General features: G+C 38.6%; 1 protein-coding gene across 1 annotated transcript; it reads left to right on the top strand.

Annotated features, from left to right (window-relative positions):
* The first annotated feature begins 4,566 nt into the window (after positions 1 to 4,566).
* Positions 4,567 to 12,088, top strand: LOC108430002 (beta-galactoside-binding lectin-like). Its single transcript, XM_017702125.2, has 4 exons — positions 4,567 to 4,626; positions 6,432 to 6,511; positions 7,734 to 7,905; positions 11,726 to 12,088. The coding sequence occupies exons 1-4, from the start codon at positions 4,585 to 4,587 to the stop codon at positions 11,870 to 11,872; spliced, it is 441 nt and encodes a 146-aa protein (XP_017557614.2). The 5' UTR covers positions 4,567 to 4,584; the 3' UTR covers positions 11,873 to 12,088.
* The last annotated feature ends 868 nt before the right edge of the window (positions 12,089 to 12,956 follow it).

Below are 12,956 nucleotides of genomic sequence, written 5' to 3'. Positions count from 1 at the left end.
AGCTTGGCAGTTTTCTCTAATGAGGGACTTGATCATGTGACTCAGTCACAATCATGTGGTTTATGAACAAACATACTGTTATCATTCAGCTGGAATCTATTGTTTCTGGGCAAATTTCACACATGTAGAAGAAATAAGATGAGGGTTAAAATGACTTAAACCATTACACATTGCCATTGATTCACATGTTCAAGGTGGTCAGCGTGTAGTGTGATGTAATATGTGTAGCAGACAAATGTCCCAAAAGCTTAAAAATGACAAAACAAGCAGCATTAGATTAAATATTACACAGTACACAGGTCAGAAAGTCATCTTTGAAAAAGAAGTCACAGACCTAGACTTATTGAATGAAAATATTTGGATCTTACTTGATGTTTAGATGCTAAGCCAGGCTGTGAGAAATTCCAAACAAATTATGTTCTGAGGTTATCCAAAATGTTATAAGCAATAAATAAATAAATAAATAAAAGTGCAAACATCAGTTAAAGTGTTTCTACTTTAAATTCTTGTCAACTTTTTAGCAATGAGTAGATCAAGTCCACTCAAACATGAGCTTCAAAGGAAAGGAAGAGACTTTTAAATGCTAACATTTTGTATAATGGCTTTGACAGGGTCTCAAACTTGCTTCCATTTGAATAATGACCTATAAACAACACAGAATTTTGAGCGTTTCTTGTGCACATTTCTTTTTTTCTTAAATACAAAAAAAAAAGTTTTTTTCGAATTGTGAAGAGGCAGGGAGATTAAAATCAGTCTGAAGGTCTTGGCGTGAAGACAGAAAGATATCCTGAGAGGACTGAAAAAGAATCCATAAATCATTTGCCGCAGTTAAAAAAACTAAACAAACAAAAAAAAAACATTGTGTTACAGCGTTTATAATCCAATTATACGTTATGCTGGCAAGGCAAGACAGAGACACTTGCTGAAGTGGAACTGCACAAGGTTTATTTACAGAGATATTTACAACTATATACACAATATAAACCACCAAAGGGGTTTTAAGCACAAAAAACACATCCCAGGGCAGTCCAGGGTCATTAACCGGAAAAGGTAAAACGGAGGAACAAAGTCCAGGCAGAGGTCAAAAGCAGAATACCGGGGAGAACAAGGCAAAAATCCAAAGGAGAGGTCAAAAACACGGGAGATCAGGCGGTAAACACACAGAGGAACACTTTGTACGCACGAAAGGGCAATACTCGGCCCTTTCGGTACACCGGAGCACAGGGGATCTGAATTACCACTCGGGGGAGACGTCTCGGCGGTGAGGAGCGTACGCCTTGACGTCATCGCCATTGTAGTCCACAGAGTCATGGGAATTGTAGTCTTTCGGCTCCGAAGCGCTCCCAGGCACAGCGGGAGCGGCAAGAGAGGCAGACGGAGCCGTGGCAGGCGTGACATTATATATGAGCTGAAAATGATTCCATGTGTTGAATACACATTTGGCAGCTGTTCATGGCAGTTCCATAGGTGACAATGCAAATGGGGCCATGATTAGTTGAAGTTCAAGAGGCTTTATTGTCATTTCAGCTTTTTACAGATACACAGTGAACAAAACAAAATTCCACCAGGTTGACGGTGCACCACAGGAACAGGCTAAGACAATACAATATAGACAACGCACAGAATACAGTACAATAAATACAATAAACAGAACACAGGCAGTACACGGCATTGAGAATTTGTAGAGTTGTTCAAAGCAGGATGTGACAGGATATGACAGATTAGCAGGTTAGCAGATAGCCTAGCATATACACTATATTGCCAAAAGTATTGGCTCATCTCCCTTCACATTCATATGAACTTGAGTGACATCGTATTCTTAATCCATAGGATTTAATATGATGTCGGCCCACCCTTTGCAGCTATAACAGCTTCAACTCTTCTGGGAAGGCTTTCCACAAAGGTTAGGAGTGCGTTTATGGGAATTTTTGACCATTCCTCCAGAAGCGCATTTGTGAGGTCAGATGTTGGACAAGAAGGCTTGACTCGCAGTCTCGGCTCTAATTCATCCCAAAGGTGTTCTGTCGAGTTGCGGTCAGGACTCTGTGCAGGCCAGTCAAGTTCTTCCACACCAAACTCGCTCATCCATGTCTTTATGGACCTTGCTTTATACACTGGTGCGCTGTCATGTTGGAACAGGAAGGGGCCATCCCAAAACTGTTCAAACAAAGTTGGGAGCATAAAATTGTCCAAAATCTCTCGGTCTGCTGAAGCATTAAGAGTTTCTTTCACTGGAACTAAGGGCCGAACTCCTGAGAAACAACACCACACCATAATCCCCCCTCCACCAAACTTTACACTTGGCACAATGCAGTCAGACAAGTACTGTTCTCCTGGCAGTCGCTAAACCCAGACTCGTCCATCAGATTGCCAGATGGAGAAGCGTGATTCGTCACTGCAGAGTCCAGCGGCAGCACTTTATGCTGCTGCATTTAACGCTTTACATTGCGCTTGGTGATGTAAGGCTTGGATGCAGCTACTTGGCCTTGGAAACCCATTCATTTTATATTGCCTACCACTTCGTAGCTGAGTTGCTGTCGTTCCCAATCACTTCCACTTTGTTATAATACCACTGACAGTTATCTGTGAAATATTTAGTAGTGAGGAAATTTCATGACTGGACCACACTGGTACCATTTCATGGTCTTCTTCTTCTTTCGGCTGCTCCCTTTAGGGGTCACCACAGCGGATCATCTGCCTCCATCTTACCCTATCCACTGCCTCCTCTACATTTACACCAACCATCTCCATGTCCACCTTCACTATATCCATAAACCTTCTCTGAGGTCTACCTCTTCTCCTTCTACCCGGCAGCTCCATCTCCAACATTCTTTGCCCAATATATCCACTATTCCTCCTCAACACATGTCCAAACCATCTCAACCTGGCCTCTCTGGCTTTATCTCCAAACTGCTCCACCTTCACTGTCCTTCTGATCTGCTCATTTCTAATCTTGTCCATCCTTGTCACTCCCAACGAAAATCTCAGCATCTTCATCTCTGCCACTTCCAGCTCAGCCTCCTGTCTTTTAGACAGAGCCACAGTCTCCTGGTACCATTTCATGGTGCTACGCTGGAATTCACTGAGCTCCTGAGAGCGACCCATTCTTTTACAAATGTTTGTAGAAGTGTTTGATTTTATACTAATGTGGCCATGGAAGTGATTGGAACACCTGAATTCAAATATTTGGATGGGAGAGTGAATACCTTTGGAAATATAGTGAATGAAGGGAGGCAGGCCTAACATCAGAGAGGAAAACACATAAGAAAGAGTCTTAAATTAATTAATGAGGTGATGGAGTTTAAATGGAGTGATTCTGCATATTGGAGATGAGAAGCCTCAGAGCCAAGCTCCTCAATGAATGGGAATGGGAAAAAATGGCAGGAAAAGGTAGACAAAGGGGATGCTGAAAACAGGATGCTCAAACGAGGCTGAGATAAAAAAGTAAAATAAAAGATAATCAGAAAACAAAAGACAAGATCATTTTTAGGTTTCACTGGTTTGTTCAAACACCTTTTGTTTGGCTTGAAGCAGTTTCTTGTTTAAGGCTTTTCTTTTTTTTTCCTTTTACTGAGCGACACTGAGTACTGTACTGGTCACCTCTCTACAATGGTATGACGAAGGGCTATTGGTTTGCCACAGCCTTGAGTAGAGGACCCCACAGGCGTTCCAGATTGGGCCTAATCAGCCTGTGGGCTCCTGGGAATTAGTCTTCTAAGTACTGATCATCTATATCTGTTATATGTCAAATTACCTGCTTAGTTTAGTTTATAAACCCGGGCTTTAGCTTAGCCAAATCATGAGGTACTGTTTCTCCTGCAGAACTACTGAGCATTTCCATTGTACTATTGGTTGCCCTTTTGGTTTATGGGACTCTTTTCTTGATTTCTCATTAGTGTCTTTTGTCTCTGCCCTACTGGTTATGATTGCTCTGTTTTGCCTTATTGCTATTTTGGATTTGACCCACGCCTTTAGCATGACTACGATTCTTGCTTGTTTATTAAAGCCTCATCTCTTGGATTTTACCACGAGCGTCTGACTGGGTCTGTTATGTTACACAAACAATGATTTAAAAGCAAGCAACACATAAGATTCATGAAAATACTTAAATACTAAGTATTTATATTGTTGCATTGTGAGGAAATTCATCTTTTCATTCTAGTATTTACATTGCTGATGCCCCATGTGAGGAAACATGGTGAACACATAAACAATATCATTAGTTCTACTGATCTTCACGTCTTATAAGTGCATGGAAACTATTACTTTCTTATAACTGAGCAGTATTTCTGTTTTGGGAGTTTCGGTCTACTTCTTTGGGACAGCATCTGTCTGTGTTATAGCCCCTTCTACCGTCTGTGTATAGTGATCACATTTTATACTTTATTTGTATTGTGTAGATCAAAGTGATATCATTATCATAAGCAAATGGTCTACTAATACATTTGGAAATCTGAATGTTTATGATGTCTTCTATCCAACAGCAAATGTCCATAAAGTTACTGATTCACTGACTCTCCCATTGGCTTGATGGTAAGCTGGCCACACCCTAAATTTCAGATATATAGGAAAGTTAGATCACAAATGAGTTTTTGCAGAAATCTCCACCACAACAGAGACAAGATGGTGAGTAACCTGTCCTACAGTTATTTCTGACTCTCTGTTTTATCATTTTCTCCAGTATTATTAAGTGGTCACCTGTCAATGTTCACATCTTATATCTTATTTTCTGGTGGAGTTTGTAGTAAAATTGGTAGATTCAGCTAGAACCTAAAACCATACATTGGTTTAAGTTTATAATACGATATATGTGTATGCATAACTGTTTAAATGCGTAAACAATGCTAATGTCAAGAAGATTTCTAGCTTTGTTGATGAATATTAAGAACCAACATCTCCAAAGTCTTTAAAATTCATAGTAAATGAACATCCCAGGCCACAAAATTGCCAGTTTATCTAGTGATGTACCAAATCTACATTAAAACTAACCAAACGAATGTGCTCATCATATTAAATAGCTCAACAGGTAACAGGTAAGGTTAAGCTACAGGTGTATCTCTCAGGATGAGCCAGACTGACAATGGTCAGGGTGTTAGGGCCAGGTTCAATGTTTCTCAGGTCTGATGGTGGTTTGTGTTTAATAAGGAAGCACATGTTCTGTTCTATCTGGCTTACTGTCTTTATGCGCTAGTTGGACGTCAGTTCTTCACCTAGCACCTAAGCAATATTCAAATGACATTCAATCAATATTTGCACAGTGTTCACCTCAGTCTTACTGGCACCTAGCTTGATGCTATAAACCTTTGCAGTTGATCATTAACATTGGGCTTGGCAGGATAGAGGTGAAATAGTCTACGTTTTAACCAATGTCAACTCAGCTCATCTCTCAGCAATGTCAAGAATTCCATGACAAAGTTTCAGCCTCCTGTAAAAAGTGATGAAATTTATGGTCTGACAAATAACCTCATTCTCCACTGTCTGTTCGTTGAGCAATGTAAATGTACCTTCAAAGGTACAACAATGGTTTTAAGGTCCAACTGAGTGTCTAAAATTGTTTTTCCTTAGGAGAAAGGTGTGTTTTTGTACCCTGTCATAAAATAATTTTTAAAACAATGTGGAGACAAGACAGGAGTTAATACAGCTTGAAAAATATAATTACAAATTAATTTGGTACCAATGTGAAGCTTTAGTTCATGGTAAATACATTGAGAAATGTATCACCACAATATCAGATGTGTGTGTGTGTGTGTGTGTGTGTGTGTGTATATATATATATATATATATATATATATATATATATATATATATATATATATATATATATATATGTGTGTGACGGTTTTGCACAAAGGTTCTACTCACTCACACACCTCATTTACAAAAAGAACCATCTGTTTTTAGGAGCCAAAAGTTATTTTAAAGCATCAAACAGCCAACTTAAATAGGCAAATTTATTTCAGTTGTTCAGCAGATTTGATTTATTAATTTTTGCTTATTTGCTGAGTTTAACACATTGCATAAAAGATACAAGGTACCATAACTTTTGCACAGGCCCCATTTTATGTTCATTTTTTTTCCTAATGTGTTGAAATCAGCAACTAAGCAATAATTGTGTTTGAAAGTGTGTAGAAGCGTGTTCTCTGTAGAGGTTGTTTTCACTTACAAAACATTGAATATGACGAGGGGTGCCCAAACTTTTGAATTTCTCTGTATATTAAAGTTAATATTTTTTTCACTCTTTAAAGAAGACTAGATATTTTATCCCAACAGATTTGTATCTCCTCATGTCATGTTGGGTTTTCTTATGTGAAAATTTAAAGACATGATTATTATGTGATGATATGAACTACACAGTGTTGAATTACAGTAAATTATGATTTACAGCACTGATGCTACACATGATATAATTTCTTGTCTTTCCAAATGAACAGGTTTTCACCATTAAGGACTTGAACTTTGAGGCCGGCCAGGAGCTGACAGTTGCTGGCAAAGTCAATTCTAGCTGCAGTCAGTAAGTATTCACAACTACAGCAGGCCTGGTATTAAACTCTTACACTATGCCATTTAAAAGCCTAAGAAAGTGCTTCAGCAAAATGTGCAAAACACGTTTTAGTAGTAGCAAGTTGTATTTGAGAATTTCTGCATGCTTCGGTCTTTGAGAGTGGTTTGAGAGAATTGATTCATTGTAGAAAACCTTGTGATGATCATAGCAACCATGGGTTATAATGTCTCCAACACAAATATAGCCATTCTATTTACCATCCAAAACCCAGTGACCTTACATATATATCCACAGGAAAGAATGTACTTTAAAATTCATTTCAGGCCAGAATCACATCACAAAACTTTCCTGAAACTGTGCCTGATTTATCAAGGAACCTATAAATTCCATGTAATAACTTTCAGTGATGTAGCTTTCAAAGCAACAGTCACTCTGGACATTCGGTTCCTATCACCACCATTTTTAAACGTTCTGATTCAGCAAGTTTCCTCAGAATGATACATTTCACATTAAATCACTCTGAATGACTTTACATGTTAACAATTTTATTACACAGTAGTTTGGAAAAAAAAAATAGCTATAATTTCCATTTAAAGGTGCTGTAAAAATAAATGGACAGGCTGACAATAATACCACCTGAAAATGGTAGTAAACCATCAGATTAGCTGAGATTTTTGGAATAGATCATCTGTGGACCCCTTCTGACAATTTGGAATATTGCCATTAGGAGCTATGTAAATATACTTAAATCACCAATTGCTATATTACATTTCACTGTAACTGTACAATCATATAACACATGCTAGCTCTGCCACAATGGAAGTGTTTTCTAGTAGGACTGTTATCAAAGAGTTCCATCTAAAATGCTTTATAGACCACTTTTTTTCAGATACACATCATTGGGATTGGGCCTTAAGCATACAACAAACATCAAGGCTACATGATTAATCCCACCTTTATTAGAGAAATAAAAATGTGCTTCTCTTATGCAAGAGCTGTTCTTTACAAATACCTGGGATATTAAAAATTCTCACAGATAGACATACAACATTTTGGATTTGAACTCTTCAGTTACACATTAGCCATCTTTCATTTGATATGCAGTGCCTGCCCCAATTAGCAGTACAGCATGGACTCTATTCAAATGCTCCTTTGTAATATTCACTCAGTAAATCTCTGTGCACTACTCCTCCATTCTAAATAATACGCACATCTGTCTGTCTGTTCCCAGCTTCTCCATCAACATAGGCCATGATTTTAACTCCTTAGCACTGCACTTTAATCCCCGCTTTAAGCACCAGAAGGACAAGAAAGTCATCGTGATTAATTCTACTCAGGGAGGCAGTTGGGGAAGTGAACAAAAAGAAAGCAACTTCCCTTTCCAGCATGACGGGGAGTTCAAGGTGACACCACATCATTCATGTATCTTTCCTTCCTTCATGATTTAATTGAAGGGTCCCTTCTTCTCTATTTTGGAAAGTCTTCATGCATCTTTCATGCCATTTTTGGAAACTCTTTCCATTTTTCCATTTTTTCTGTCCATTTTTGGAAACTCTTCATGCAACGTTAAAGAATTTTCTTTGATTATTTTACACACTTGCAGACACACATGAACATGAACACAGTTTTCAGACAAATTAACTCGTTTGCTTTTTTAGTTAGCAGGCTGCTACAAGCCAAATGTGGTATGTTACAGGAGTTAGGACCATGCAAACAGCAGCCCAAACTGCTTTGAGATGTGATCACAAACAGACTTGCCTATGTGTTTTCTGACACTGTATATTCTTACAAATGGACAAACATGGACCAAATTCAAGCTTAATGATGCCTACTACTAATAGTTTTAGATTAGCAAGTATGGGGAAACCAGAGAGGGTTCTATACTATAAAATATTTGCTGAAGGTAATGGTTCTGTCTTGAACCATGAGTTGTATTTAAAACTACAGGGAGATTCACTAGAAAGAGGCCCCGATTATTCTGTAATAGCTCTCTCTAGGACGAAGCAATCTGAACCAAACAGTGTACAATGTGCTCCTCAGTACATGAAGCTTTGAAAAAGCCGGAACGCCCCTGCGTCAGAGCAATGAGGTAGGCGCCAGACAGCCATCACAATGTTGACTACTATCAATTACACACACGTCAAGGACTGTAGCATATTTATTTGGTTCAGATTGCTTCATCCAAACGGGAGTTACATCAGAATATTTCGAGTGAATCTCCCTGTATTTTGTGCTTAATTGATTCTTTGGATGAAACAATTAGTTTTCAGATTGGTCGAGAACGTGTTGTATATGGTTTGATATAGAACCTATTTGAAAATGTTTCACCCTGCGATGGACTGGTGACCTGTCCAGAGTGTATCCTGCCTTCCACCCGATGACTGCTGGTATAGGTTCCAGCTCCCTCCAAGACCCAGAAGGATAAGTGGCTTAGAATGTGTATGTGTGTGTGTGTGTGTGTGTGTGTGTGTGTGTGTGTGTGTGTGTGTGTAAATGGCTCTATATAGCACCAAAAAGAGTTCTGCTATTGTTGCGATGTGAAGAACCCATTTTGCTGCTACTTAGAACCCTTTTTCAAAAGGTCCTATATAGAACCATGTACAACACATTCTTGATGAATCTGAAGAAGAATTGAAACACTCATAGGGTTGGGGTTACTGGACTTGAATCATACTACAAGGTAAACATACAATCTGATGTGTACAGGTCTACAATCTACTTTAACACTACCATACAATCTGCAAATAGTGCATAATGTTTTACACTGCATCAATTTTTCAGCCATCCATATACGACATATTACAACTGTTGGCAGCAGTCATCCCTGTCTCAAGAACTGGAGATAACCCAGGGGTGTTTAGGGCTATAGCCACTGGTCTTTATCTGTAGCCATGGGTCTCTTTTTCTGCCAAATTATTTGATCTGAGTATGAATTATAGGCTCATACCACCATTGAACCTTTTGTAAATGTATGCCTGCCTAAGCTGCCAGACTTAGTGATTGTTGAGACCCTTTTTCTTAATGACTTTTCTACTAAAATACAAGGAGCAACAAATCTTACAAGGAAAGCAAGAAATATAAATACACTGTATACTGTGAGTAAGTACTCTGTATTCATCACACCAGCAGAAAGGCACATACAGAGCATTAAACTGCAAGGTAGGTCATCATTAGCCACTGGGTTCACCCTGATGGTGACCAACTCCCAACACAAATGCCCACATAATAACCCCACCCCCCAACACAGAATAACACAACAAGCATATACACCGATCAAGCATCCTTGTTTCTATGCTCATTGTCCATTTTATCAGCTCCACTTACTGCATAGCTGCACTTTGTAGTTCTACTATTACAGACTGTAGTCCATCTGTTTCCCTGCATACTTTATTACCCCCCTTTTACCCTGCTCTTCAGTGGTAAGGACCCCATGGACCCTCACAGAGCAGGTACTAAATGAATGATCATTCTCAGCACTGCAGTTATACTGATGTGGTGGTGGTGTGTTAGTGCTTGTTGTGCAGGTACGAGTGGCTCAGACTCAGCAGTGCTGCTGGAGTTTTTCAACACTGTGTCCACTCACTGTCCACTCTATTAGACACTCCTACTTTGCCAGTCCAACTCGTAGATGTAAAGTCAGAGACGATAGCTCATCTGCTGCTACACAGTTTGTATTGGTCATCCTCTAGTTCTTCAACATTGGTCACAGGAAGCATCCAACACTGTTGACTGGATATTTTTGGTTGGTGGACTATTCTTAGTCCAGCAGTGAGACAGAGGTGTTTAAAAACTCAGACCAGCACAACACACACTAACACACCACCACCACATCAGTGTCACTGCAGGGCTAAGAATGACCCACCACCCAAAGAGTACCTGCTCTGTGAGGGTCCATGGGGATCCTGACCACTGAAGAACAGGGTTAAAGGGGGTAACAAAGTATCAGAGAAACAGATGGACTACAGTCTGTAACTGTAGAACTACAAAGTGCAGCTATAGAGTAAGTGGAGCTGATAAAATGGACAATGAGCATAGAAAAAAGGAGGTGGTCATAATGTTATGCCTGATCAGTGTATTCACACCATAAATTAACAATAACTAACATTAAATGACAAAGTCCCTTAACGGGATGGCGTGTGTATACCATGAGCCTTTGTGTGTCCATAGTGTCCATCTCCATAGTGACGCCTCTAGGAGATAAGGCCAGTAAGTTGTGGATCACTACAATATCAAAGTTTAAAAGACATAGCACAAACAAGTTATTGAGTTACTGAGTTATTGAGTTATGACAGTTTCTGAATATTTTTATAGATAGCCTAACGATAGGCCAATGTGTCATAAAACAAGCAAATCTACCTGAGATTACTTAACAACTTAATACAGTTCAAAACAATTCTGTAATGGTTCAGACACACACAATGCAATAAACTGTCAGTCTTGTGGATCAACTACACTCAGGATTAGGAGAAAATAGTCTAAATTCACCAAAATATTCCTTTAAGACAAGACTTTCTCGTTAATACTGACGTCTTGACTTTCTGTAACCAGAAATCAACGCCATTCTACAGAGGTATTTGCAGTAGCACAAAACATTGTCTTATAGGGTGACAGTGCAGACTTTTTCAGATACTAACATGTGCACCTGCCTCATAAATCACATTTAACTATTTGCTATATGTGTCATTTGTCAAGATTCTATTCATGAATTGCTGTCTGGTAAACTGGCTCCAGTGAATCAGTCATGTGTATAGAAAGTCCTTGGGCAGCGTCATTAGACATGTTAATCTTTACAGTGGACTATTGACTATAGAGGGTGTTTCTGTGTGTCTAGGTCTGTAGCCTGGTCTTAGTTATCTCAAATGTTCTTAGCAAACCTCAGAAAGACAGTATGACCTTTATAGTGAATGCATTTCTGTTGCAACCTTTGGCCTGTTTCTAACTACACAAGCGTGGGCTATGAGATGATAATTACTTTTATGACTCTCAACCATGTTACTGCTCTGTGCCCTCTGGTTGTGGTTAATATTTTGCAAAGATGCAGAGAAGCAGAAAATGCCAACTTCTACGACTGAACTTTGGAGGTGAAAAAAAAAACAATCCCCACAGATTTTTTTTGAAAAATGGAAAAGAATGGAAGCTTCTTTTGGGAATGTAGATGCTGTTGTGATTGTACACTTTTTCACAGTATCTCTCTCTCTCGCTGCTCTCTCTCTTCTCTAACAGGTGGTGTTCAGCTTCAACAACGATCAGTTTTACATTAGACTCCCTGATGGCACCATGGTAGGCTTTCCTAACCGCTTCGGTGATGACCGGTTCGACCACCTGCACGTGGACGGCGATGTCAAGATTCACAGCATTAAAATACTGTAATAATAATAATAATAATTACAATAGTATGAAAATACAACAGTCCTTAGTGATATCGATTCCAAATGAACTTGTCTTATGCATGGCTTGAAATGCAGCTGAATCATCTGACTACAGTATGTTCTCCCTTTGTGTGTGTGGTGTGACTATTTATTCCACTCGTGTTTAATAGAGGACACCAAATAAAGACTTCCTTGAAAAAAAATATGACACAAAAGATTTCATTGTACGATTCTTTGTTGTTTAACCTAATGTAGCTTTATACCTGCCATTGAATTCTAACCATTCTGAGTAAGTGTACTTAAGGTGTGATTTAAGACCATTCAAAATGCTGAAATAAAGTAAATATATATATTGCAATTTTACCTTACATATTTGAACAATTCACAATATCAAAATAATCCTTTTAGGCTTACATTAGTGGATGCAAAGCTTGAATTTGTATCAGTCCTTAATATGACATCCTTAAGAGCCTGCAATAACAAATATTAAACGCTAGATGGAGACAGCTTCGTATCTTTACTGAAAATATAAAGATGCATGCAAAGGTTTGGGTACCTTGGGTCATGTTTTGTTGACTGACAATAAATGAACACATCCTTACAGAGAACAAACTTCTGCACATTGTAAGGCAACTTATTGTTACTTTGCTGAATTAATACAGTATGTTGAGGGAAAAAACTAAGAACTATAAAAAATTAGTGGATAGATACTAACATTTGCAGACATATTCAACATTTTCGTGTCATGTAGAGTACATGTTATCAGCTTATTTTCTCTGAGAAAACTATGGAATTTGACCAAACACAGTGAATACACCTTTACTGATGTTTTGAGTAACATATTCCTGTTATATTACATAAAAGTAAACATATTCAGAAAACATTTTGACTGCTATCTTAATACTGCATATCAGGGAAAAGCTGTTATCACTTTGACTCAATTCACCCTCCTCTCTGTTACTTGTTGGCAGTTGTGTTCACACATTTCTTCTGTCAATATGTTTTATGAAAAAATGGTTGAGGTATTATTGGGTTTTCAGTTTGATCATCCCATAAAGGAGAGTTAAACATTTAACTCAGGATAT

This window comes from Pygocentrus nattereri, chromosome 30 (assembly GCF_015220715.1).
Source record: "Pygocentrus nattereri isolate fPygNat1 chromosome 30, fPygNat1.pri, whole genome shotgun sequence".
NCBI lineage: Eukaryota > Metazoa > Chordata > Actinopteri > Characiformes > Serrasalmidae > Pygocentrus > Pygocentrus nattereri.
This window is presented reverse-complemented; position numbering and strand designations above follow the sequence as displayed.

Bases quoted from the DNA above. Each gene is read 5' to 3' on its own strand.
- LOC108430002 (XM_017702125.2), top strand. From the start codon at position 4,585: ATGAGTTTTTGCAGAAATCTCCACCACAACAGAGACAAGATG. The intron at 6,512-7,733 runs GTAAGTATTCAC...GTCTGTTCCCAG, and splicing joins GTCAATTCTAGCTGCAGTCA to CTTCTCCATCAACATAGGCC. The intron at 7,906-11,725 runs GTGACACCACAT...CTTCTCTAACAG, and splicing joins AGCATGACGGGGAGTTCAAG to GTGGTGTTCAGCTTCAACAA.